At 46.0% G+C, this 24,519-nt stretch overlaps 1 protein-coding gene across 4 annotated transcripts; it reads left to right on the forward strand.

Moving 5' to 3' along the window:
* Positions 1 to 2,426: 2,426 nt before the first annotated feature.
* Positions 2,427 to 24,519, forward strand: PSPH (phosphoserine phosphatase). Of its 4 annotated transcripts, none has more exons than XM_079120238.1 (8): positions 2,427 to 2,564; positions 9,969 to 10,045; positions 20,413 to 20,482; positions 20,689 to 20,843; positions 21,898 to 22,032; positions 22,427 to 22,572; positions 23,465 to 23,613; positions 24,236 to 24,519. In XM_079120238.1, the coding sequence occupies exons 4-8, from the start codon at positions 20,704 to 20,706 to the stop codon at positions 24,341 to 24,343; spliced, it is 678 nt and encodes a 225-aa protein (XP_078976364.1). In that variant the 5' UTR covers positions 2,427 to 2,564; positions 9,969 to 10,045; positions 20,413 to 20,482; positions 20,689 to 20,703; the 3' UTR covers positions 24,344 to 24,519. The 4 variants fall into 4 exon arrangements, with proteins under 4 accessions (XP_078976364.1, XP_078976363.1, XP_078976362.1 ...); XM_079120237.1 differs by lacking the exon at positions 2,427 to 2,564 and adding an exon at positions 8,901 to 8,994; XM_079120236.1 differs by lacking the exon at positions 2,427 to 2,564 and having other exon boundaries at positions 9,914 to 10,045; positions 20,686 to 20,843.

The following is a 24,519-nucleotide window of genomic DNA, read 5'->3' on the forward strand; positions in this document are numbered from 1 at the left end:
AAAAAAAGGAAATGGGGAAGGGTTGGGACTATAACTCAGTGGTGAAAGCATCTCTGGGTTCAATCCCAGTACTCCGTGCTGCCCTGCCCGCCCCCAAATACAGAGTTTTAGAATGCCTTTTAGAAGTTTTCAACTAAAAAGTTAAGCTACCTTGTGAGAACAGATCCATTTCAGTCCATGACTGAAGTTGCGGCCGGTGTTCAGCCATTTTATTCAGGGTAGATTCCAAGGAAAAATAAAAATTTAAGGCAGTAATCCTAATGTGGCAGTGTACTAGAGTAAAAAGAATTCTTGGACAGTTTGAGTTTGAATTCTATTTCTTTATTTTTCCAGCATACTTCACTTTTTAATTTTCTTATCTATAAAGTAGGTAACAACTTGGAGAAAATCAAGTGAGATTGATTCTGTAGCATGCTTTATCTTGTGCCAGGTATAGAAGGCACTCAGCGAATTGCTACTTCTGCATTTATGTTGCAATGTGATCAACTATGAACCTCTCCTAGTAACTTCACATGCAGTCGCCATTTGGTTCCAACAAGAATCCTTTGAGGTTGATAGAGCAGTTATTATGAAACCAGTGCAAAGATGATTAAGTAGGTTAAATAACCAGTTCAAGATCACATTGTGTTGTATTGGGGAGAACTAAACACTTTCCACCCTTGGCTCCTCCCTTCGCCTCAGTCCCCCATATCCAAATACTCCCTGAGTGTTTTCACTTTTACTTCTTAGTGAAATAGCCTCTGACTACTTTTCCTTCTCCCCATTTCCACCACTCAAATCTAGGCCATGATCATGTGTAGGGCTCCCATAGGATGCAGTAGTTCAGGAATCAAGGGGTAGAAATGGTAGTGACTCCTAGTAGCCCACTGGCGAAATATTTGCCACCTGTCCCCATGACCTCATTCTTTGCCTAGAGATCTTAGTTCCAAAGGGAGGAATGATTCTACCAGGAGACATGGTAATTATCCATCTGCACTGGAAATTAAGACTGCCACTTAGCCACTTTGAGCCCCATGCCTCTAAAGCAATGGACAAAGAAGAGAGGTACTATGCTGGCTAGGGTGCTTTATCCTAACTGAGCAAACTGGACTGATCCTCCACAAGGGAGGTAAACAAGGGTATGTCTCAAACACAGGCGGCTCCTTAGGGCATCCCTCAGTACAATTTACCGTATCCTGTGGTCGGTCAGTGGAAAACCAAAGCAACCAGGACTTCTAATGGCCCACACCCTACAGGAAGAAAGTTTTAGGTCACCATGTCAAGTGAAGAACCACATCCAGATGAGGTGCTTGTTGAGGGCAAAAAGAATATGAGATGGGCAGCGGAATAAATTGGTTATAAATGCATCTATCACTGCATGACTGGATACAGAAATGATACCTGTATTTGTTATGTTTAATTTTTTCTTATTGTCAGAGTAGATCTGGAATGTCTCCCAAAGTCTCGTGTGTTGAAAGTATGATCCCGCATGCAGTATGATCCCCCATGCAGTATGATCCCCATGTAGTATGATCCCCCATGCAGTATGATCCCCATGCAGTATGATCCCCATGCAGTTTGATCCCCATGTAGTATGATCCCCCATGCAGTATGATCCCCATGTAGTATGATCCCCCATGCAGTATGATCCCCATGCAGTATGATCCCCATGCAGTATGATCCCCATGCAGTATGATCCCCATGTAGTATGATCCCCATGCAGTATGATCCCCATGCAGTATGATCCCCATGTAGTATGATCCCCCGTGCAGTATGATCCCCCGTGTAGTATGATCCCCCATGCAGTATGATCCCCATGTAGTATGATCCCCCATGCAGTATGATCCCCCATGCAGTATGATCCCCCATGCAGTATGATCCCCCATGCAGTATGATCCCCAGGTAGTATGATCCCCCATGTAGTATGATCCCGCATGCAGTATGATCCCGCATGCAGTATGATCCCCCATGCAGTATGATCCCCCATGCAGTATGATCCCCATGCAGTATGATCCCGCATGCAGTATGATCCCGCATGCAGTATGATCCCCCATGTAGTATGATCCCGCATGCAGTATGATCCCCCATGCAGTATGATCCCCCATGCAGTATGATCCCCCATGTAGTATGATCCCGCATGCAGTATGATCCCCCATGCAGTATGATCCCGCATGCAGTATGATCCCGCATGCAGTATGATCCCCCATGCAGTATGATCCCCCATGCAGTATGATCCCCCATGCAGTATGATCCCCATGCAGTATGATCCCCCATGCAGTATTAGCCCCAAGTTCAGAGTTGGGACTTTTAGGCAGTGATTTGATCGTGTGAGTTCTGACCTCGTCTGTGCATTAATCCACAGATGGATGGAGAGCTGAGTGGACTACTGGGAGGTGAACCTAGCTGTGGAAAGTAGGTCAGGAGAGGCGTGCCCTGGAAGGGTTCCAAGCCTTTCCCCTCTCTCTGCGTCCAGGCTGCCATGAGCTGGGAAACTGTCCTCCACCTCACCCTCTGCCATGATGTTCTGCCTCACTTCAGGCCCAGAGCAATGGAGCTGGCCCACCATGGACGGAATCCTCTGTGAGGTAAAATAAATCTTTACTTTTCTCAGGTATTTGTCACAATGACAGAAGGTTAACACACTTAGTTTGTTAAAAATGTGTATGTCCATGTATGTTTGTGAGTTAAATTTTCTTTTTTTATATATATAACCTTTATTTATTCATTTATTTATTTTTTGTATGTGGCGCTAAGGATCGAACCCAGTACATCACACACACAGGCAAGTGCTCCATCACTGAGCCCCAGTCCCAGACCAAGTTAACTTTTCATTGCTGTGACAAATACAGCTGAGATAATCATCTAAAAGAAGGCAATATTTATTTTGGTTGGTTTTGGAGGTTTCGGTTCACAATTGTTTGACTCATTGTTTTTGGCAAAGCGTACATTATGGTGGGGAGTATGTGGTGGAGCAGAGATAATCACCTCAGGGCAGCCAGGAGGTGAAAGAGAGGAGGGGTTGTGTCCAGTATCTTCTTCCTGTAATGTCCTCCCCATGCCAGTGATCTGGGCCCCACCTCCTAAATGCCAGGCAAACTCCTGTGTGCCACCACCTTCCAAAGCACCACAGTCTGGCAGCCAAGCCTTTAACACAGTGGATTTAAGATCCAAACTGTAGCATCAACCCCTCACTTCCCAAGGCTTGTATCCATCTCACAATACAAAATGAATTTAGTTCATCTCCAAGAGTCTTCAAAATCTTAACATCCCAGCATTGCTTAGATTTGAGGCATACTCTTCAGTGTGAATCCTTGTAAAAATCAAAATACAACGTACATACTTCCAAGATTCAATGATAGGACAGGTACGGGGTAGACATTTCCATTCCCAAAAGGAGGGATTAGGCAAAGAAGGGACGGGTCAGACCAAAGCAAGACTAAAACCCAGCAGGACAAACAATTTCTATAGCTCCATGTTTGGCATCTGGAGCACATGATGTGATGTGAGCTCCAAAGGATTTGGGCACCTCTGTCCCTGAGGTCTTGCTAATTCCAGCAAACATGGCCATATTTTGCACTGGCTCTGCTCACTGTCTGCAGCTTCTCTTGGCAGGCATTCCATCTTTTTGGCATCCCTAACCCGCTGGGATCTCCATTGCAGCTCCAACTTCACTCATGGCTTCACACATTGCCCCTTCATGGACTGCTTGCAGAAACTCTGATCCTGCCTCACTCTACCTGGTCGATCAGGCTTTCCTTTGAAGTCTTGGTGGATGCTTCTAGCATCATGTGGACAAAGCCAAGGTCTGCTGCTGACCTGACTCATACCAGACACCCCTTGAACCATGGCGCAGCAGCCCGAGTGCCTTGAAAGCTGATCATAGGAAGGATCACTAGGAAGCAGTTTGCTAGACTACCCTGTCTGAGTCGAGTCCGGGGGCTCTCCTTTGAACGGATTACACTGCTACTCCTGTGACTCTGCAGTGAGTCTTGTTTTGCCTATTCCTGATATTTCCTGTTATACAGTGAAAAGTACTTGGCTTCTTTTTAATCATGCTAATCTCTTTAGCAATTCCATCCTCTTTGGCCACAACTAGAAGCACAATTTTTTTTTTAACCAAACTACAAGTTTTCCAGAATTTTCTGCTTGACTTTTGTCTCCCGAGTCTCACTTTGATTCTGGCTGAAAGCACCCAATAATACCCACTCCACAGCCTGAATGCTGCGCTGCCTTGATATCTCCTCTGACAGATAAACTAGTCTGTCATTTTTAAACTCCCACAAAGTGTGTGGGGCTGGGGAGATGGCTCAGTCGGTAGAGTGCTCGCCTTGTAAGCACAAGGCCCTGGGTTTGATCCCCAGCACCACAAAAAAAAAAAAAGGTCTCAGGGTATGGACCAGGTATAGACAAGCTCTTTGCCAGAATGTAACATGGGTGGCCTCCCCAAATTCCTCCTGTAGTCCTTATTTCCATCTGAAACCTCATGAGTATAACCTTTACTATCTACATTACTATCACCATTCTGGTCTTTTGAGCTTTTACTAGAACTGTCCATTTAAGCTTTGCCTACAGATTTCTAGGCTTTGTCTACTCTGCTCCTCCAAAATTCTCCAAATTTCTCCTGAAAATGAATTTCAAATGCTTTTGAGCCACATAGTTAGCTATGGTTACAGGAACAACTCCTCTTGTTGTTGCCAGTTTTTTTTGTTAGTAAACTTTCCATTACTGTGACCCAATATGTGAGAAAAACAACTTATAAAAGAGGAAAAGTTTTTGGTTCATGAATTCAGGGGTTTTAGATTATGGCTGTTTTGAAACTGTGCTGGCACCAGAAGCAAGTAGCAGAGAAGGGTGCTTATCTCCTGATAGCTGGGAAGTGAAAGAAGAAAGGGCTGGGGCCTTAATATCTCCTTCAAGGGCATGGCCCAATGACCTAACTTCCTTCCATTAGGCCTCACCTCCCAAAGGTCGCCTGCAGCACAGGCCAGCAACCAAGCCTAACACATGGGTTTCTGGTGGACATTTGAGATTGAAACTGTAGCAGTGTGTATTAAGCAGATACTTTTGTTTCTTATCTCTTTACCATGTTACATAGGATGTGTTGGTTTTGTGTCAAACTGTTTACTAGTGTTGGCCTTCCATAATGGAGCTTCAGTCTTGAGATACCAAGAGTAGATGTCACAAAGGACTTTGCATCCTCATGTGATGAAAGGGTTAGTATTTTGGGTTGCCCACAGGACCATTGTATCATATTAGATGGAAGTATATAACCTTCTTATTATCTTTACTTGGAGATTGCATTTAAGAAGGTATACATGGTTGCCAAGCAGATGAGGGGTGGGCTTATGATAGCTAATTTTATGTTAGCTTGGCTAGGTCACAGTGCACCACTATTTGGCCAAAGATTGTCCTGGATGTTTCTGTGGAGGTCTTGTTTGGATGATATTAATATTTAAGTCACTAGACTTGGAGTAAAGCAGATTGCCATAATGTGGGTGAGTCTCATCTAATCAGTTGAAACCCTTTGCAGCAAAGACTGACCTCCTAGCCAGAAGGAACTTTGCCAGCATAATTCCTCTGGATTCAAACTGCAGTGCTTCCTGGGTCTCCAGGCTGTTGGCCTACCCTGCAGAGCTGAGATTATCACACTTCTATGTTTGTGAACCAGTTTTTTTTAAAACAAATCTCCGTTTCTGTATGAAGACACACATCCTGGTGGTTTCTAGAGTGATTGCTCCAATTAGCTGTGTTTTAGAAGGATATTTTATTAACACTGCATGACTTTTTTTAAAAGTACATGATTCTAACATACTCATCAGAAAATTTGTTGTTATAAAAATGTAGTGTATAGAAGGTCCTTCAGGAAAGCAATGCTGCTGTCATATTTTTATTAACCAATTGTGAGTAAAGCTTTATAGAAGAATATACTGATATTATTTTTATGGCCTCATTCTACTATATTTTATTTGGTTTGTGTGTGCTCTTTAACATTATTCCAGTCAGAACAGCAACAGAGCAGATTTAATCATGTTTTACAGTTTGCCTGGTCTAGCTGAACTGGTACATGTGTATGTGACCACTCCTTAGCTGCTTCTGGCCAACTCTCCCAACACACAGGGCTGGGGGTAGACCCAGGGCCTCATGCATTCCAGGCAAGTGCTCAACCACTGTGCCTCATCCTCAGCCCCAGCTATTTTCTTTTAAATTTTCAATTTGTTTTGTTCAAAAATAAATATTTTGTCTGAAATCTATTGAATAAGACAATCTGTGAAGCCAGGCATGGTAGGGCACACCTGTAGTTCCAGCTACTCTGGAGGCTGAGGCAGGAGGATCCCAAGTTTGAGGCCAGCCTGGACAACTGGGCTGGTGATCGAGCTCAGTGGTAGGGCACTTGCCTAGCATGCACAAAGCCCTGGGTTCAATCCCCAGTACCACAAAAACAAATAAGATAAAATCTACAAAATAGAGATAACAATTCCAGTCAACTTCTGGTCATTCATACTCTTGTACTTCAGTTTCTTTTCTACTTGAATTCTTGATTAGCATTTAAACTTAAATAAAAATATTTGGAGTTTACCACTTTGTAGCCTTTACTACACTTATTTGAACATTAGTACAAAATATACGCAGGCTCTTGACTAGCTTGTTATTTCAGTCCTCCTTTTACCCTCCCCCGTATTAACTGGATCATATTTTTATCTCATTATTTCAAAGCATTAGGCTGGGAGTATAGCAGGTGGTACAAGCCTGAGGTCCTGTGTTCAATCCCCAGCACCAAAACCAAAACAACAGAGTCAGAATTCTTCCTCTCTATCCTTCATCAGAACCATCTCCTCTAGAATTGGGAGAAATTAAAGTGAGTGTACCCCAAATAGGCAGGCATTCTTTTACTACTGAACTCTGGGAATATAGAACTTTAAAAGCACAGCTGATCAAAAGCATCCGGACTCTTGTTACTCAACAGGACTGTATTTTGCGGGGGTTCCAAGGCTAAGGGCAGGGATGCTGCAACCAAGTACCTGCCTGAGCTTGCATTCTCTCTGCTTAGAGGGAGCCTGGAGCCCAAATGGTCAGCACCAGACGTTTCAGGCTGTGTCCTAGGGTACACAGTGTCAGCTCCAGACCGCGGCTGCTGAAGCCTCATTCTGTCACTCGTGGAATCTTGTGGGTTTTTTCCCGTTTGCAGTCCTAGGGGTCAAACTCAAGGCCTTGTGCATGCTCGGCAAGCATTCTACTGCTGAGTTCCCCCAGCTCTAAAGAGTAGTTGTTGAGGAGGCGAAGGCAGGAGGATTGCAAGTTCACGACCATACTGGGCAAGCTAGGAGAGAACTCGTCTCAAAAGGAAAAAGGCTAGGGTGCAGCCCAGTGGCAGGAGTGTCCCGAGCTCCATCCCAGTTCCAGGAAGAGCTCCATCCCAGTACCAGGAAGAAGACTTCTTTGGACCTAAGGGAGCAGACGTAATGCCAAAGGTGGCTTTCAAGAAAAAGGCCCGAGGGGACTTCATTAGTTGCAAAATCGGTGCAGAGTCCCTCGCCTTTTTTGCATGCCCTTGTCCCAGGTGGCGTGGCAGTGGGGAGCGGGGGCTCTTCCGTTCCTCTGCAAGGGGCAGGTGCCGCAGGTGGCAGGGCTCTGCGGGAAGCCTCCCTGAGTACTGCACGTCCGCACCGCAGGCCGGGGCCCGGAGGAGAGGCGGGCCCGGGAGGGAGGAGGGGCGGGGCCCGGAGGAGAGGCGGGGCCCCGGGAGGGAGGAGGGCGGGGCCCGGAGGAAGGCCACCGGGAGGGAGGCGGGGCGGCCGGGAGCCCCGCCCTGGGGCGGGGCCGGGGCCGGGGCCGGGGCCTGCCGGGCGGTGGGGAGCGGAGGTCTGCCGCCCGCGGTCTGGGAAGCGCATGCCGAGCTGCTCTGCGCCGCCCCTCGAGTCGGCAGGTCTGCGAGGCTGGGTCCGGGCCCCGCGTCCCCGCAGCGGCCACTCTCCGCGCCCGGACCTGGGAGCCGCCGCGCCGTGCGGGCCGGGCTTCCGCGGCGCCGTCCCCCTTGGCCGGGCCTCTGACCGCACTTCATCGGGATAGGTAAATGGATTCCTGGGATCCCGAGGCTTGCTTCCATGACTTGAGGTTTGGGTGGCTTCACTTGTTCTGCTCCACAATCATAGTACCAAACCGTGTGAATGAATGATGCAATCCGCCGTGGAGAGCCACCAGCACGAGGTCGGGAGTGTCTGGCTTTGTCACCTTGCCACAGAAGTAGGATCCTAGAGGGATACCTGCCGGACACGTTGGGGGTTAAATGACTTTTCATTCATTAGGTTTGTTTACTCTATTTTAATACATGAGTTGCATATTTTAGTTACTTGTTGAATGTTTGACGGCTGGTATTGGTAGAGTCAGGGCAGAAAATAACAAAATCTTAAGATTTCTACATTTTATTACAACGCCCAGGTAAGTTTTCTGTATAGTCCTGTTACTTTCACCTGAGGTGGTGAAACAAACCAGTCTGGACTTGAAACAATTTAAAATAATTTGACACACACCTAATAACTTTTTAAAAGCCAGTGTTTTATTAATGTATAATTTAATGCAGTGAAATGCACCCAGGTTAAGTGCACGTTTTGATGAGTTTTGACAAATTTATACACACTTATCACCGCACCAGGACATTTCCTCTAAATGCTTCCAAGGGTCTCCTTCCCATCTGCTCATTCCTACTGCTCTGATCTTTGTCATTATAGCATTTGTATTTTCCAGAGTTTCATGTAAGTGGAATAATACAGCATGTACTCACTTGTGTCTGACTTCTTTCATTCAGTATAAAGTTTTTAAATATCCATCTATGCCGTAGCATGCACCTTTTAGTACTGAGTAGTGCTCCATTGTAAGGATATACCAATTTGTTTATCCATTTATCTTTGGTGGACACATGGGTTGTTTCTAGCCTGGGGTGATTCCACATAAAGCTTTTTGTGAATATGTTTTCATTTCCTGTAGATACATCTCCAAGAGTGGAATTGCTGGGACTTGGTAAGTCTGTGATTTTATCAGAAATTGCCCAACTCACCAGCAATTCAAGTGTTGATGCTCTGTATCTTCATCAATACTTGGTATTGTCTCTTAAATTTTATCTATTCTTTTTTTTTTTTTTTTGCTAGTGCTAGGGATTGAACCCAGGGCCTTGTGCATGCAAGGCAAGCACTCTACCAACTGAGCTGTATCCCCTGCCCAATTCATTCTTCTTTTGAGTTTATTTGCATTTCTTCATTTTGAAATGTCTAAAGTCTTTTGCTCATTTTTTAGTAGGTTGTTTGTCTTATTTCTTATTGAGTTGCAGGAGTCCCTTATATATTCTGAATAGAATTCTATGTCAGATATATATATATGTATAATATATATGTAATTTCATATATATATATATTAATAAGAAATTACATTCTGTGGCTTTTCTTTTCTTTCTTTTTTCTGTTTTTGGTACCAGGCATTGAACCCAGGGGTGCTTAACCACTGAGCCATACCCCCAGCCCTTGTTATTTTTTACTATGAGATAGTGGAGGCTGGCCTCTAACTTGCAATCCTCCTGCCTTAGCCTCCTGAGTAGCTGGGATTACAGGTGTGTACCCCACCCCTGGCCCTGACTCCTTGTTTTCAAGACAGCATCTAGTCTGTAATGTACTCAAATCTGTTTCTTGGTGTGCTTGCATTTTGTTCTTCCACCAGATCCTTTTCCCCTTTCCTTCACTTCTGTATCCTGCTAAACAAGAATAAGTAATTTCCTGCTAGACTTGAAACTTTTGCAGAATCAAAGCCATGGAGGAGCGTATGTTTGCTCCTTCAAAGAGCTTGAAGAAGGCAGAAGCAAAGCATTTCCCAGGGGAGCAATCTTAGGGATCTTGGCATCTGAGCTGTTTCTGTAACCGTCCTACCAGGAGAGCGCGTGGACAACAGGCTTTTTCTTGTCACATGTCTGGACCTTTTTACGTACATGTCTTCTTTCTTTCTAGGCCCTCACAGAACCCACAGACCCTTCCTGAAGAAGTTTGCAGTTTTACTCAGAAAGGGAATCCAGCACTGGAGAGGCGTGAGTCCCTGTGTTTCATTGTGCATTCAGTTGCTGTGGTGTGTCTTCAGTTAGCAGGTGCCACTACCTGCATAGACAGCGGTCTGCTGTAGCCCAGGATGCATGCTTGCACAATATCTGGACTGCCAGAAGAGTGCCTGTTTCTTAGGGCCTACCTGCTCCAGGTGCACTGCCCAGACATTTGTCCTGCTTGCAGGAAGGTTCTTCTCTCCTCTGACTTGAAAGCTTCCAGAATCCACTGTGTGCTGTTGGGGCCTACCCAGATACAACTCTGCTTCCAGAGTGCCTGGCATACTGGCTGTCTCTCGGTGGGTGGTGTTTCACCTTCTAACCACTGTGCTGGCTCCTCTCTGTTCTTCCCCAGGTGAAGGTCAGAGGTTGATCCTTGGAAGGTGCAGGAGGTGGAGTGATCTTAGATGCCTCTTGCAAGGTACTTGATGGAAAAGCTGGAGAGCTTGTTTGGGATAGGAGATTTTCCCTCTTATCTAAAATCAGGCCTCCTAAGGCTGACCCTGAAGGAAAACCTGTTTTTGTACTTTGGAGCTAGGTATAAGAAGGGCCTGTCAGCATGTTTTCTGTTATGTTTTGTTATTAATCTGTTGGGCCACGCTTGGGACTGGGCCTCTGCCTGAACCATAGACTCTTCCACAGGATTTTTTCCACATTTTTTGTTGGTGGATTTGTTGTCACATATTTGTACACGCACAGTAAACAATATCATCCAGCCAGTGCAACTCCCCAGCACTTCCCACTCCCTCCAGGATGTTTTTTCTCACCCCCAGTCCTGTCCTCTCCCTTCCCCCAAGAGCCAGATGTGGAGAATCCAGAGTTCATTCCCAGCAACGATTTTCCTTTGTGTGAAATTCTAATGTACACAATTTACTTTGAAGCAACTGGACTTACTCAGCAGATTTCTCCCCTATAGACTTTTGAATATGCATGAGTTGTGAGTCATTCCTGGTGGAGACAAGGAAAAAGGAATCAGGAGTGAACAAGGAGGCAGAGCATTTTACAGAGCAGGTTTGGAAGAACTAAAGGAATCTGGGACCAAGTTTTCTGTGCTGGTCAATCAAGCAGGGAGGGAGCTGAAAGCCTGGTGCCCCAACATAGAGGAGCGTTGCCTGAGCAGAGTCATGGGCACATAATGCAGCTTGGGCTTCTGGAGCGGGCGTGGGGAAGGATCTGCCGCAGGCTCCTCCTGGATGCCCAGTGTTCTCTTCCTTGGGACCTCCTGCACCAGAAGGCAGGTGTCAACAACATCAGGACCAGTGTTTAGCTGGGGAGGTGGGAGTCAGCCCTTGCATTATTGGGATGTATGTGTCCTTTCATAGCCCCGGCCGATGTTCTTTTTCCCTCAGTGACGGGGACGGAAGCCCTGTGTGTAGAATGCTGCACCCCAGACCTTTTTATTTTTTATTTTGAGACAGGATCTCTCTAAGTTGTCCAGGATGGCTTGGAACTTGTGATCCTCCTGCCTTAGCCTCCCAAGGAACTGAGATTACTGAAGGCTGGTCATCTTGTTGAAGCTGGGCATGGTGTTAGTGGTTGGAAAGAAGCTCAAGTACTTGGTTTTCTGAACGTACTCAGTGGTCATTTGTCCTTTGACCTCTCTTAATTCTCGCGCGAGGCCCTGGGGCCTGGCTAGGTCTGGCTCTGTCTTCCCCTGCCCTGAGGCTCAGGTGTCTGCCAGTTACCCTCGGTGGCCTTGCCCAACTGAAGTATATTGTGTTGCTTCACGCAGGTTCCTAAGGTGTCCTTTGGCCTGCCTGACATAGCTCAGAGCTTCCTGGCTTCCTCTTCCCTCACCTGTGGCCCACTGTCCATCTCAGTGGAATTGTCCTGCGTCTCTGCTGATAGACTGTTCATTGGGCTCTTACAGGGAGCCTGCTGGCCATGTCTTATGAATGGGGTTGATTCTTCCAGGCCAGAGCCAAGCGAGGCTTTGAGCCACAGAGAGTAGGATGTGGATCTTTGGCTCAGTGGAAACTGATCATCTGTGAAATCTCTTCTAGCTGCTGGTCTCCCAAGGAATGTACAGCCTTCTTTTTTCTCCTGTGGTGAATCATGAGCCATTGTGTTGTCCAGTCTCAGAGCTCTGGCCTGAATTCCAGGGTTCCCTGGGTCCAGTTAGGTTCTTACAGTGCTTAGCCCCATTTAGCTCTGCTTATGGTATGTGCCTTTCTGTGCGCTCTCTGTGCATTCAAGATCCAAGTTTTAGGGGCTGGGGAGATAGATCAGTTGGTAGAGTGCTTGCCTTGCAAGTACAAGGCCCTGGGTTCGAACCCCAGCACCCAAAAAAAAAAAAAAAATCCAAGATCCAAGTTTTAGTTTCTTTAGTTATTACTCAGTGACCTTGGGCACAGTTCAGCAGGTATGAGGAAGTTAGAACTCCTTGCCTGGATGCACTGACCTGGCTCCTCTGAAAAGGCCCAGGACCAGACCTGGATGACAGTTTCCAGGTTTCCTCCAGCTTCGAAATGCCTGGTGCTCATTCTGCCTCATGGGTACAGGCAGCATTGCTGGTCAAAGATTTAAATTTTAGGCTAATAGCTCACTGGCTTGGAATTTTTTTTTTTTTTTTTTTTAGATTTTTTCAGGAGAATCTTTTTTTTTTAATTTATTTTTATTGCAAACAAATGGGATGCATGTTGTTTCTGTTTGTACATGGAGTAACAGCATACCATTTGCATATTCATATATTTACATAGAGTAATGATGTTTGATTCAGTCCATTATTTTTTTCCTCCCCCCCACCCCTCCCACCTCTCTTTTCCCTCTATACAGTCCCTCCTTCCTCCATTCTTGTCCCCCTCCCACCCCCCATTAAGTGTCATCATCCACTTATCAGTGAGATCATTCCTCTTTTGGATTTTTGAGATTGACTTATCTCACTTAACATGATATTCTCCAATCTCATCCATTTGCCTGCAAATGCCATAATTTTATTATTCTTTATAGCTGAGTAATATTCCATTGTATATATATACCACAGTTTCTTTATCCATTCATCAATTGAAGGGCATCTAGGTTGGTTCCATAGTCTGGCTATTGTGAAATGAGCCGCTATGAACATTGATGTGGCTGTATCTCTGTAGTATGCTGATTTTAAGTCCTTTGGGTATAGGCCGAGGAGTGGGATAGCTGGGTCAAATGGTAGGCCATTCCAAGTTTTCTAAGGAATCTCCACACTGCTTTCCAGAGTGGCTGCACTAATTTGCAGTCCCACCAGCAATGTATGAGTGTACCTTTTTCCCCACATCCTCACCAACACATATTGTTGCTTGTGTTCTTGATAATCGCCATTCTAATTGGGGTGAGATAGAATCTTAGTTTAGTTTTGATTTGCATTTCTCTTATTACTAGAGATGTTGAACATTTTCTCATATATCTGTTGATTGCTTGTACATCTTCTTCTGTGAAGTGCCTGTTCATTTCTTTAGCCCATTTGTTGATTGGGTTATTTGTATTCTTGGTGTAGAGTTTTTTGAGTTCTTTATATATTCTGGAAATTAGTGCTTTATCTGAAGTATGAGAGGCAAAGATATTCTCCCACTCTGTAGGCTCTCTCTTCACATTGCTGATAGTTTCCTTTGCTGAGAGAAAGCTATTTAGTTTGAATCTATCCCAGTTATTGATTCTTGCTTTTATTTCTTGTGCTATGGGAATCCTGTTAAGGAAGTCTGATCCTAAGCCAACAAGGTGAAGATGTGGACCTACTTTTTCTTCTATAATCTGCAGGGTCTCTGGTCTGATTTCAAGGTCCTTGATCCATTGTGAGTTGAGTTTTGTGCAGGGTGAGAGATAGGGGTTTAGTTTCATTTTACTGCATATGAATTTCCAGTTTTCCCAGCACCATTTGTTGAAGAGGCTATCTTTTCTCCATTGTAAGTTTTTGGCACCTTGGTCTAGTATGAGGTTACTGTAATTATGTGGGTATGTCTCTGTGTCTTTATCCTGTACCATCAGTCTACCTGTCTATTTTGGTGCCAGTACCCTGCCATTTTGGTTACTATTGCTCTATAGTAGAGTTTAAGGTCTGGTATTATGATATCTCCTCCATCACTCTTCCTGCAGGATTTCTTTGGCTATTCTGGGTCTTTCGTTCTTCCACATGAATTTCATGATTGCTTTTTCTGTTTCTATGAGAAATGTCATAGGGATTTTAATTGGAATTGCATTGAATCTGTATAGTACTTTTGGTAGTATGGCCATTTTGACAATATTAATTCTGCCTATCCAAGAACATGGGAGATCTTTCCATCTTCTAAGGTCTTCCTCAATTTCTTTCTTCAGTGTTTGTAGTTGTCATTGTAGAGATCTTTTACCTCTTAGATTGATTCACAAGGTTTTTTTTTTTGTTTTTTTTTTTTTGAGGCTATTGGGAATGGAGTTGTTTTCCTCATTTCCCTTTCAGATGTTTCATTGCTTGTGTATAAAAATGCTTTAGATTCATGCATGTTGATTTTATAACCTATTTTGCTGAATTCATTGATGAGATCTAGAAGTTTTCCAGAGGAGTTTTTTGGATCCTCTAAATAGAGAATAATGTCATCAGCAAATAGTGACAGTTTGAGTTCCTCTTTTCCTATTTGTATCCCTTTAATTTCCTTAGTCTGTCTAGTTGCCCTGGTTAGTATTTCAACGACAGTGTTGAATAGAAGTGTTGAAAGAGGACATCCCTGTCTTGTTCCAGTTTTTAAAGGGAATGGTTTTAGTTTTTTCCCCATTAAGAATGATGTTGGCCATGGGCTTAGCATAAATAGCCTTTACAATATTCAGGTATGTTCCTACTATCCCTATTTTTTCTAGTATTTTAAGCATGAAGCGGTGTTGTATTTTGTCTAACGCTTTTTCTGTGTCAATTGAAATAACCATATGATTCTTATCCTTAAGTCTACTGACATGATGGATTACGCTTATTGATTTACGGATGTTAAACCATCCTTGCATTCCAGGGATGAACCCCACTTGATCGTGATGCACTATCTTCTTAATATGTTTTTGGATATGGTTTGCCAATATTTTTTTAAGGATCTTTGCATCTATATTCATCAAGGATATTGGTCTAAAATTTTCTTACCTTGATGTGTCTTTTCCTGGTTTGGGTATGAGGGTGATATTAGCTTCAAAGAATGAGTTCGGTAGGGTACCCTCCTTTTCTATTTCCTGGAATACTTTGAGAAGTATTGGAATGAGTTCTTCTTTGAAGGTCTTGTAGAACTTGGTTGAGAATCCATCTGGTCCTGGGCTTTTCTTGGATGGTAGGCTTCCTCTATTTCATTGCTTGATATTGATCTGTTTAATTGTGTATGTCCCCTGGTTCAGTTTGGGATGTCTTCGGTATTTTCTATTTTGTTGGAATATAGGTTTTCAAAGTAACTTCTCATTATGTTATGTATTTCAGTGGTGTCTGTTGTGATATTCCCTTTTTCATCATGAATTTTAGTAATCTGAGTTTTCTCTTTCCTTCTCTTTGTTAGTGTGGCTAAGGGTTTGTCTATTTTATTTACTTTTTCAAAGAACCAACTTTTTGTTTTGTCAATTTTTTGAGTTGTTTCTTTTGTTTTATTGATTTCATCCCTGATTTTAATTATTCCCTGTCTTCTACTCCTTTTGGTGTTGTTCTGTTCTTCTTTTTCTAGGGCTTTGAGCTGTAATGTTAGGTCACTTAGTTGTTGACTTTTTATTCTTTTCTGGAATGCGCTCCCTGCAATGAATTTTCCTCTTAGTACCAGATTTTTTTTTTTAAACATCTTTTTTTTTTTTGTGGTGCTGGGGATTGAACCCAGGGCCTTGTGCTTGCTAGGCCAGCACTCTATCAACTGAGCTATATCCCCAGCCCATGTCCCAGAGATTTTGATATGTTGTATCCTCGTTCTCATTTAGCTAAAGAATTTTTTAATTTCCTCCCTGATTTTTCTGTTATTCATGTTTCAAAGGCATATTATTTAGTCTCCAGGTGTTGGAGTAATTTCTGTTTTTTATTTTGTCATTGATTTCTACTCTCAGTCCATTATGATCTGATAGAACAAAGCAGTATCTCTATTTTTTTGCATTTCCTAAGGGCTGCTTTGTGGCACAACATATGGTCTATTTTTGAGAAGGTTCCATGTACTGCTGAGAAGAAAGTGAATTTGCTCGATTATGGATGGATTATTCTATATATGTCTGTTAAGTCTAAGTTATTGATTGTGTTTTTGAGTTCTGTGGTTTCTTTTTTTAGTTTTTGTTTGGAAGATCTATCCAGTGGTGATAGTGGTGTGTTAAAGTCACCCAGAATTATTGTGTTGTGGTCTATTTGATTCCTGGAATTGAGAAGGATTTGTTTGATGTATATGGATGCACCATTGTTTGGGGCATAAATATTTACCATCGTTATGTCTTCCTGATTTATGGTTCCCTTAAGCAGTATGAAATGTCCTTCTTTATCCCTTCTGACTAACTTTGGCTTGAAGTCCACTTTATCTGATATAAGGATGGAAACCCCCGCTTTTTTACTGAGTCCATGTGCGTGGTAGGTTTTTTCCCATCCTTTCACCTTTAGTCTGTGGATGTCTTTTTCTATAAGATGAGTCTCTTGCAGGCAGCATATTGTTGGGTCTTTCTTTTTAATCCATTCTGCCAGTCTATGTCTTTTGATTGATTAGTTTAGGCCGTTAAAGTTCAGGGTTATTATTGAGAAATGATTTGTATTCCCACTCATTTGGGCTTATTTTTGGTTTTTTAACTTGGCTTGGTTTCTCCTCTGAATGGATTTTCCTTTAAGGTAGTTCCTTCCTTTGCTGACCTCCATTGTTGTTTTTCATTTCTTCCTCCTGGAATAATTTGTTGAGAACATTCTGTAGTGCAGGCTTTCTATTTGTAAATTCTTTTAAGTTTTGTTTATCATGGAAGGATTTTATTTCATCTTCTAATCTGAAGGTTAGTTTTGCTGGGTATAGGATTCTTGGTTGGCAACCATGTTCTTTCAGAGCTTGAAATATGTTGGTCCAGGCCCTTCTGGCTTTTAGAGTCTGGGTTGAGAAGTCGGCTGCTATCCGTATTGGTCTCCCCCTATATGTAATCTGATGCTTTTCTTTCGGGGCCTTCAAAATCCTATCTTTAATTTGTAGGTTAGGCATTTTCATTATAATGTGCGTTGGTGTGGATCTGTTGTGATTTTGTGCATTTGGTGTTCTGTAAGCCTCTTGTATTTGATTTTCCATTTCATTCTTCAGGCTTGGGAAATTTTCTGATATTATTTCATTGAATAGGTTGTTCATTCCTTTGGTTTGTATCTCTGTGCCTTCCTCATCCCAATAATTCTTAAATTTAGTCTTTTCATGATGTCCCATAGTTCTTGGGGATTCTGTTCCTGATTTCTTACCATCTTCTCTGTTTGGGCAACTTTATTTTCAAGATTAAATATTTTGTCTTCATTGTCTGAGGTTCTGTCTTTCAAGTGGTCTAGTCTGTTGGTGATGCTTTCCATTGAGTTTATTTGGTTTAATGAAATTTTTATTTGGTTTATTTGGCTTAATGAAATCCTTCATATCAAGGATTTCCATTTGTTTGTTTGTTTTTGAGAATCTCTACCTCTTTGTTGAAATGATCTTTTGCTTCCTGCAGGTGCTCTTTCAGCTTATTGGTATTATCATTCATTGCCTGCATTTGCTCTCTTATCTCATCCTTTGCTTCAGGAATCATCTTAATCATGTATAATCTGAAGTCCTTTTCTGACATTTCCTCTAACATACTGTCACTGGACTCTATTAATATAGAATCTAGATTTGTTTGGATCATTTTCTTCCCTTGTTTTTTCATGTTGCTCATGTATCTTCCCCTCTAGCAGTGCAGATCTGGGGTATTGCAGTTTTCCCTTATAGGCTTATAGTGGCCCTATATGTTTCTAAAACCTTTTCTTTAAGGGGGAGATCAATATTGGCAGTGTCTAGTTCAGACAGTATGCAACCCTAAACCAAATAGCTCATATGAGGACGTTAACAATAGTGTCATAATAAACAGAATGAGTTCAATTATTATCTTCAGCATAACAAATAGATTTGCCATAAGGTCTACAGTTTCTAATGGAGGACAAAGAGGATGTGGAGAGGTGTAGGATGTAGCTGTTAATGGGATAAGAAAAGAATGTATAGACGTTCTAGGTCATAGAAAGAGTGTGAGTATAATCAAAAGAAGTTGGTTGTTAGCATGCAAAAGGGGAGAAAGAGACTCTGAGGGAACAGGTAAACAAAAGGAAAAGAGAGCAAGAAGAGTAAAGAAATAAAAACAAAATTTTTCAATAAGGAGAAAAAAGAAAATCTACACTATAACAGTCATATAGTATTCAAACCTCCCAGTCTTCAGTAGCCTGATTCATGAGAGGTACCTGACAATGAGCGTCAAGCCTCCAGCAGGCATCTCAGGGTGGGAGTTGCCCCACCTAAAGATGGGAGCTACGGCTTCCAGGATGATCCAAGATGGCTGCTCTGTCTTCCAAATGTGTTGGCAAATGGGGAGCTGCAGCTTGGGGTGTGGACGTGGTTGGCTGGAGGTGGGGTGTGGTTGGTCAGGCTGGGGTCCTGGATGTGGAGTTCTATCAGTCAGTCTGGGTGTCCTGGTGGCAGGGAGCATTCAGTTGATGTGAGGGCCCCGGAGGCAGGGGTTGATCGGTCGGGCTGAGGGATCCTGGAGACAGGGCTCAGTCAGTCTGGCCAGGGGTCCTACAGGGCCCGGCTGTTGTCTCAAAATGGCAGCAGCCACGTGTAACCAAATCTGCAGGTACTGTAACAGTGAACTTCCAGGAAACAGCAGGCAGCTGGTGCTCTGTTGGTGGTCTGTGGTCTGTCTGCTGACTGCTGTTGGACGATCAGCAGGGGTGAACCTCAGGTGGTGGATGATGGATAGGTGAAAGGCAGGTGATGGACAGGAGATCGGCAGGCAAATGTCGGATGGTAGGCACCGACAGTGAGCAATCCGCACTCAAAAAGTAGTCGATATGCTGGCAGACTGCAGGTGATCTCAGTAGACAAATGGGGTAAACAGCAGGGGATCGATTAGCTGCAGAAACTGCCTCACCAAGAAACAGATATCCTCTGCTTGAAACCGGAGTTATGGAGCGACAAGGAACGCAGCCTCCCTCTAGTCTGCCATCTTGGAAGCCCTCAATAGATGTATATTAATTTAAAGTCTTAAAACAAGTTTGTGCCTTTCAGGAATATACTGAGATATTTTTGGATGAAATGAGTTGCTTTGAGGTAATGAGGAAAGAAGGGAGCACGTGGGGCAGTCAGCGAAGCCAGAGCAGCTCTGCTATCACAGCAGGTGGTGCGTGCGTGGGCGTTCATGTGTCCACTCTGTTTGTCTAAGAAGTTGACTTTTCCACAGTGAGAATTTAGAAATGGTTGGTGTGGATGTGTATGCTGTTTACAGTTTTATCGCTTTCCCCATTCAGTACTCAGAATTCAATCACACTTCTTCTTATACAAGGTTGGAACTCGGTGTTTGGGAAGTCCAGCCTGTTGGTGCCAGGTCCAGGACCGTGAGGACCTGCCCTCTGTTCTGAGCGCAGGTCTCCGGCTTCATCTGTTGGCCTCACGCACAACATCCCCTCTCTGATGGGAGGTTGGCCTACATGACCTTTAGGATCCCTCTTCTCCCGTTCTGTTCAGTAATTTTCCATTAAGAGAGACTTCCTTCTGAGATTCCACCTGTGCCCCTGGCATGGCCTCCTGCGCCTTCTCCCTTGCACCCTCCCCTCCATCTCCCTCCAGGCTCACCATCTGTTTTGTTGGCACTGGGGATTGTACCCATGGTGTTTAACCACTGAGCCACACCCCCAGCCCTTTTTAATTTTTATTTTGAGACAGGGTCTAGCTAAGTTTCTCAGGCTGGCCTTGAACTTGCGCCCCTCCTGCCTGGGCCTCCAGAGTCTCTGGGATCACAGATGTTCACAACCTGCCCAACTGGCCCTCGTCCTGCCCCCCACGCCCCTCCTCCTTTCTCCACTGAGTTTAATCAGCCATCTTTGACTGCCACCTCTGCCTCAGCGACTACCGTTTCCTCTGGCCTTTGTCCTGAGGCTTAAAACCTTTCACATCATCCCAGGATTTCAGTCCAAACCCCCTGGTTTCTCCCAAGGCCCTCGAGGCCTGAGCTCCTTGTGGGCTGCTTGGCTGGTTGACCTTGGTGGCTTCCAGCAGTGTCTATGCTGGCGTCCTGCCCTCTGCTGTCCTGACTCCCTCCGTCTCTGTCTCCGCCTCCATCTCCCTCTGCTCCCATCACACGGAGTTGACGCCCGTCCTGTACCTGTCAGGATGGGCTCAGACCTGGGCCTCCCTGCAGTCCTGCTCCACAGACAGCTAAGCCGCTTCTCCATGTGCCTGCAGCGCCTTCGATCCTCGGTACTGGAAGGAAGAAAAGAGCTGGACGTTGGTACAACATCGGATATATTTGCAGGTCAGTCCCTTCACTAACCTGGGCTCCCAGAGTTGGAATTTGGCTTTTGCTCGTTTCCGTGACCCTAGAGCTGGCGTTGAAAAGGTGCTCTCCTGAGGCGCACGTGCAGCCATGTTGACTGGGACTAGACGGGACGGCTTCGTGGGCACAGCTGCAGCTTCTCGTGTGGCTCTCCTCACACACATTTGCTTGTCCTCTTCCAGGAGGAGGCTTTTCCGAGGATGGTCTCCCACTCAGAGCTGAAGCAACTCTTCTGCGCGGCCGACGCGGTGTGTTTTGACGTGGACAGCACAGTGATCAGAGAGGAGGGAATCGATGAGCTGGCCAGGTTCTGTGGCGTGGAGGATGCTGTGTCAGAAATGTAGGAACGGTCTTCACTCACTGTCTGCATGATGAGCAGGTTTAACACGTGACCCTTTGGGGAACAATGCCAGGCCAGACCCACCACTTGTGGGTTGGGTGGTGGGTGGAGCTAGACAAGCACTGGGCCTTTGCCGCCGCCCTGGGCTGACTGCTAGTGTGCCGGGTCCATCCACCTGCCTGCGGCAGTGATGGTGACAAGCATCAAGGCACGACAGGAACAACAGCTGTGTCCGGCAGACCACGCCTGCCTCATCTGAGTGGGGCAGGAGGGCGATCACCCAGGTCTCGGGTCCAGCGCCTTGTGTCGTGGCTGAAAGTGTGGCCTTAGCCCAGAGAGGTAGCCCACATGTCATCCCAGTGACTCAGAAGGCCGAGGCAGGAGGGTTGCAGGTTTCAGGCCAGCAGGACAAGTTAGCAAGGCCCCGTCTCAAAATAAAGCATAAGCTGGACATGGTGCACACACCTGTAATCCCAGCAGCTCAGGAGGCTGAGGCAGGAGAATTGAAAGTTCCAGGCCAGCCTCAGCAACTCAGCGGGGCCCTAAGCAACTCAGCAAGACCCTGTCTCAAAATAATAAGGAGAAAGGGCTGGGGAGGTGGCTCAGTGGTTAAGTTCCCCCAGGTTCAGATCCCGGTACTATGAATAAATAAATAAATACGCAAGCAAGCAGGTGTGGCCTTGGTGGGTCACAGGAGGCCCATCTGGTGAGCCTCCTGGGGGCCGCCCCCCGCCCGCCCTGCAGCAGCGCTCCTGCTGCTTCAGGTTCAGCTGTGTTGGATGCACGTGTGTCCGGTCTTGGTTTCCAGAAGCTCAGGGCTTCCAGGAAGGTACCTGTGGGTCGGGGGGGGCTTTTCTCAGGCCCCTGAGGGTGTTTGTGGATGCACAGAGGATGGTCTGATGCTGCTCAGTCGATGCCAGTGGCCATCCCATAGCGGCAGCATTGCCGTGGTCCCGCGGGCTCGTGCCAGCACCTTGGCCCCATGGGCTCCGTGAGGCCCGGGCTGTGGGTCCGAGGACCCTGGTGTGACTGGCCCGACTCGTTCTTCCTCCAGGACGCGGCGAGCCATGGGTGGGGCCCTGCCTTTCAGAGCTGCGCTCACTGAGCGCCTGGCGCTGATCCAGCCCTCCAGGGAGCAGGTGCAGAGGCTCCTGGCGGAGCGCCCCCCACACCTGACCCCCGGCATCAGGTGAGTGTGGCCGTGGTGCTGGTGCGCTGCCCTGGGCACTGGTCGGCACGCCTCCCGAGTGTGGCGCTCACTGGGGGCCGTGCTGGGCCCTGAGGTATCTTGTCTGGCTGACGCCTGCCCTCCGTCCCCAGGGAGAGCCCGGGCTCGCCTTGTGTCTCCTTATCTTGTGTTTTTCTGGGTCCGTGGAATGGTTTCCAACAGCAGAAAAGCCTCCCCATTAATTTCTACATGCATTTAGAAAAATGTACACAAAGCATTAAATTCCTCTTCAAAATACCTTGTCAGATATACCTTGGCCAAATGCACTCGGGGGAGAAAATAAGTCAGCTTTCTTTCATGTCTCCTTTTTGCCCTTGTGTGGTGAGCATGCTTGTGTTTTGTATTCTGTCTGCAGGGAGCTGGTCAGTCGCCTGCAGGAGCGCAACGTGCAGGTCTTCCTCATATCCGGTGGCTTCCGGAGCATTGTGGAGCATGTGGCTGCCAAGCTCAACATCCCTGCAGCCAATGTCTTTGCCAACAGGCTGAAATTCTACTTCAATGGTGAGCCGCCTGGGACGGTGTTCCGTCCCCAAAGCTCTGTTGCTGAGTGCCCGTGGGATGGAACCCAGGCAGGCCTGGGCGGGAGACCAGCGGCTCTCTCGATTGATGTCCTCTGCTCTGAGGCAGCTTAGGCCATCATCCGCCCAGCTTTAGTGCCCACCCCTGCTTGTCTGCGTGGACTCTGTGTCCAGTAAGCTCTCAAGTCCTGGGTGGCTGGGGACTGACTTTGTTACCTTTCGATTTTGTGTGTGCTCTTGTGCACCGGAAGCCATGTGGCCTCTGGAAGGAGACTTCCGTTAACTGGATCAGTGCAGCGCGGTGGCCCCTGGGGACGGACGCCTCCTGGCCCCTCTCTGGATCCTCTCAGAGTCATGGCTGTGGTTTAATCATTCCAGTTGGGTCAAGAGGCAGCTGAGAGTCTTAAAACCAAATCACATTCAAATGTGTTAACTCGACGTTTTTGCAGGCTCACTAGATAGAGACGGATCGTTGGAAAAGGCAGGAGATGAGCATGGTAACTTCTGTAAGAATCATGATGCTTGAAAATAGGTCAGCGTTTCCTCTCAGGGGAGATTAAATATCAGCACTGTAGGTATAAAATACCACTGCTTTATGATTCTGCCGTCTCAGCCAAGCTCATTCCTGCACCGGAACCCCGGGTGCTGAGACTGATCCACCCACGGTGTCTGCCACCTCACAGAGCCACCTCCATGGAGGTGGGTAACTTAGGGGCAGAGCTTGCCTATCCTGAGGAGCAGCCCTGGAGCCTGGGCTGTGACTTACGGGGACCTTTTAGCCTCTCAGGGACACAGAGGTGAGGACGTGATCTGTGCAGAAGGCGGGCCTAGTAACATGCCTGTGGGACTTAACCTGTTCTCACTGCTCTCTTCAGGTGAATATGCAGGTTTTGATGAGACACAGCCAACAGCCGAGTCTGGTGGGAAAGGAAAAGTTATTAAATTTCTAAAGGAAAAATATCACTTTAAGAAAATAATCATGATTGGAGACGGAGCCACAGACATGGAAGCCTGTCCTCCTGCCGTATGTATCGGGATCACTTTTCTTCCCCCAAGGTGTAGTTCTGTTCTAGACAGCTGACTCAGTACTACAGCCGGCTACCACCAAGCGATGGACCACAGTGGCCAGAGCACATGCAGTCTCTCCCGTCGCCTGGCTTTGCAGACCGGGAGGACCTGGGTGTGGGCCTGCGGCCTTCAGGAACCCGAGCCTGTCGCCGTCTGCGCCTCTCCTCCCACAGCCCTGGGAGGGAAGGGCCTTCCTCTTATGGCTGGAGGAACTGAGGCTGCCAGGGTCAGGCCGTCGGCCTGAATCGCAGCGTTTCGTTCTGCTGAGTGGATGCTGCGCTCTGAGACTAGCAGGTCTTAATTCTGAGGAATTAGACCTGAGCAGGAAGCAGTGCTGAGGAGCCAGCGTTTCCCCAGGGCTCCTGTGGGGTGGACGTTCAGGTTGGGGTCTCTCCATGTGGCTTCCTGTGTGTCTGCCTGGGCTGAGGAGGGTGAGGACCAGGTCTCCTCCTCTCAAGCCCCACCCTGGCAGACTTGGGGCATCCCTGGGTGAGGATGCTCAGCTTATTCTTCCAGGCAAACATCGCCCTGCATGATGCACTATTGGCTTCAACAGTGACCCCCTTCCTTCTTTGTAGGATGTTTTCATTGGATTTGGAGGAAACGTGATCAGGCAGCAGGTGAAGGACAATGCCAGATGGTACATCACTGATTTTGTGGAGCTCTTGGGTGAACTGGAAGAATAATCCTCATTTTTACACAGCTGGTGACAACTTCAGATTAATTTTTAAAAGTCACACAGATTGACACTATTTGCTTATAGTTGCCTATGACAACTTAATATATTAAGTCAGTACTGATTTTCTGTATGTTCAAATAATCATAGTTAGGACTCCTGGAAGATGGGTTTTGTTTTGTTTTT

The sequence above is a fragment of the Sciurus vulgaris genome (assembly GCF_902686455.1).
Source record: "Sciurus vulgaris genome assembly, chromosome: 18".
In the NCBI taxonomy this organism is placed as follows: Eukaryota; Metazoa; Chordata; class Mammalia; order Rodentia; family Sciuridae; genus Sciurus; species Sciurus vulgaris.